The following is a 3,054-nucleotide window of genomic DNA, read 5'->3' on the forward strand; positions in this document are numbered from 1 at the left end:
ACCCGACTACTAATTATTCCAATTCCCAATTTAATAAAATAATTAAACCTTCTAATCAACCCAAATTCAATCACGAAAACTGGTTTTTTTTAACGACATAAAATACACCATCATATACAATACTAATAAGATTAGATTTCGAACTAAAATTCTGTCGTGATTTATCACACATACCTGATACGTATTAATACCACGATTCCCATTTTTTTTCTTTTTTTAAATATTATTTTCTATGTTTGAAAAAAACACTATTAATATATTGGTGAAAATTAAAACTATTATTATATCGTGATTATTAAGGTACTATATTTGTATACTTAAATTTTTTGCCCATAAAAGTATCCCTCAAGTTAATTAGTGAATTCAAATAGAACTCATTGGGCTAGCATTTCAAATCCTTACAAAATGGGCTGAAATTTATTTTGGGCAAAAGTGTAATTTTGGGCTGTATTACTAATAAGGCAAATTGCTTCTTTTCATTTCCAATTTGAAATTCTTCTGTCAAATTTCGAACTGCTCTCTCTCTGCTTTCTTGATTTTCCGTTCCAATGGCAGACCTCAAGAGAAAAAGAGGCCGGAAACCTAAAACTGTGGTGGACAACTCCGCCGACGCCGCTGGTATTTCTTCCAAAGAAGCCCTCGATGACGGCGTACTATCTGCAACCCCTGTTGAAACTGCCACCACCAACGGTGACCCACAAACTCACCGCCGCGGCCGTGGACGCCCTAAGAAAGGTGGAAAACATGAAGAAGAAGTAGACAGGGATATTGCGGCCTCGCCAGAGAGACGAGGGCATAGGTTTGCTGACCACAACGGCGATATCACCACTGTGTTGAGTGGCGACTTGAGGCATGGGGCGGAGTTGGCTGCGGTAGCAGCAGCAGCAAAGGCGGCTCCGTCTATGGATGCAGTGGTGAAGGTGTTCTGCGTCCATACAGAGCCTAATTTCTCGCTTCCTTGGCAGAGGAAGAGACAATATAGCTCCAGTAGTAGTGGGTTTATCATTGGTGGAAGGAGGGTGCTCACGAATGCCCACTCCGTGGAACACCATACTCAGGTTAAACTCAAGAAACGTGGTTCTGATACCAAATACTTGGCTACCGTACTTTCCATTGGAACGGAATGCGATATTGGTATGTTCCATAATTTTTAGTTATTTATTTGACTGAATTTTCAATTTTTTTTTAGCTATTGTTGCATAAGCTTCAATTTCTGAAAATCTTGATGACCATTGTTTTTCTTAGACAGACTTTAGGTTTGTCAGTTCATGTTGAGTTCAAAAATCGGTTACTTAGGGATAGGAAGGTCTCTTTACATGATTTTGGGCAATTTCTTATCATGTCATCAAAGTGAGGACCCATTCCGATTATTGGTTTACCTGTTGCTGGCCCCCATATTATATTATCCACACTCCATTTTGTAGGCCCTTGGGTAGGAATGGGAAGTTCTCTTTTGGGTAATACTTGTCTCATGAGCCAACTTTTGAGGTTTAGTTAGACCTAAGGTCCATTTCATATCAATTCAAAGCATTTAGGGAAATGTTTTACCTTGGAAAGTAATTTACGTTTGGTTGGGGATAATAGTGTTTCTATGACATTTGTTAGTAGGAAAGGTTGATAACATTGGTCAAACAAGTTATGTATGGAATACAAGTTGAGATATTTGTAGCCTATAAGTGAACTTGTATTCATTGGGAATATTTTAAGCGTCCAAATACCAAAAAATGATTTCATAAAGGAAAATGTTTTTCATGAAGGTGCTTATCTTCTTACCAAATGCATCCCCTCTAATTTCATCATTTTTTTTAAAAAAATGGCGTAGGGGTAGGGGAAGGGGAAATGGTTGAGGGTGGGGGTGGGGTGGATTACAAGGTGGGGAATCAAACCCTTACTACCAACAAGGTGGGAGCTCAGGTAGCCAACCATCTAAGCTACTAAGATCCCCCCTAATTGCATCATTTTACTGTTATAATTTGGTAAATTCAGCACTGAAGAGTTCTTAAGCTAGCTATTTCTGTTGTTATTATGAAACAGCAATGTTAACTGTGAATGATGATGAGTTCTGGGAAGGAGTATCACCTCTTGAATTTGGGGATCTGCCTGCACTGCAAGATGCTGTAACTGTTGTTGGATACCCTATAGGAGGAGATACAATCTCTGTGACTAGCGGTGTTGTCTCGCGCATCGAGATACTATCTTATGTTCATGTGTCAACCGAGCTCCTTGGATTGCAGGTGATGTTTGGAAGTTTCTTCCTTTCTACGAATACTTTCTTTAATATATCATACAGGTCTTTATTTCTGTTATTTAGTTGCTATGTTTTTAATTTCCCCAGAAAAATAATGTGACTGCATTTAAATGGATTTTTTAACAACAAAAAAGTTATTGTGCAGATAGATGCTGCCATCAATTCTGGAAATTCTGGTGGACCTGCATTTAATGATAAGGGGAAGTGTGTCGGTATTGCATTTCAATCCCTTAAACATGAAGATGCCGAGAACATTGGTTATGTCATACCAACACCAGTAATTATGCATTTCATTCAAGATTATGAGAAGAATGGAGCATACACAGGTACTTGAAAATTCTAATAGCATTTTCAACTTGATTAAAGTGGATGGTCTCAAAGTGCAAACTTATTTTTATATGGACATCTCCTACATTGTAGGATTTCCTATCATTGGGATTGAATGGCAAAAAATGGAAAATCCTGACCTCCGCTTGTCGGTGGGTATGGCGCATAATCAGAAGGGTGTTCGTATCCGAAGAGTTGAGCCTACGGCCCCAGAATCCAATGTTCTAAAGCCTTCAGATGTTATCCTTAGTTTTGACGGGGTTGATATAGCCAATGATGGAACAGGTGAACACTGATTTCATCCCAAATTATCAATGTGCTTCCACTGATATGTTAGCTTGTATTTTAGTCCGAAATTTATCTCTACTGATGTATGGTTTAGGGTTTAGAGAGGATTGTGATGAAGTAGGATTGAGAAAATTCATAGTGATTGGCGGAGATAATACAACTACAACCCCCCCCCCCCCCACCACCCCCCC

The 3,054-nt window shown here is 38.9% G+C and overlaps 1 protein-coding gene across 1 annotated transcript in view; it reads left to right on the forward strand.

The window, feature by feature from the left end:
• The first annotated feature begins 471 nt into the window (after positions 1-471).
• LOC102605719 (protease Do-like 9) overlaps positions 472-3,054 on the forward strand; it is a 6,608-nt gene continuing 4,025 nt past the window's right edge. The window contains exons 1-4 of the mRNA XM_006363937.2: positions 472-1,134; positions 2,035-2,234; positions 2,394-2,574; positions 2,669-2,860. Of these exons, the coding sequence (XP_006363999.1) occupies positions 549-1,134; positions 2,035-2,234; positions 2,394-2,574; positions 2,669-2,860 (1,159 nt within the window). The 5' untranslated portion in view covers positions 472-548. The remainder of the gene's footprint in view (positions 1,135-2,034; positions 2,235-2,393; positions 2,575-2,668; positions 2,861-3,054) is intronic.

This window comes from Solanum tuberosum, unplaced genomic scaffold (assembly GCF_000226075.1).
Source record: "Solanum tuberosum cultivar DM 1-3 516 R44 unplaced genomic scaffold, SolTub_3.0 scf00474, whole genome shotgun sequence".
NCBI classification, from domain to species: domain Eukaryota; kingdom Viridiplantae; phylum Streptophyta; class Magnoliopsida; order Solanales; family Solanaceae; genus Solanum; species Solanum tuberosum.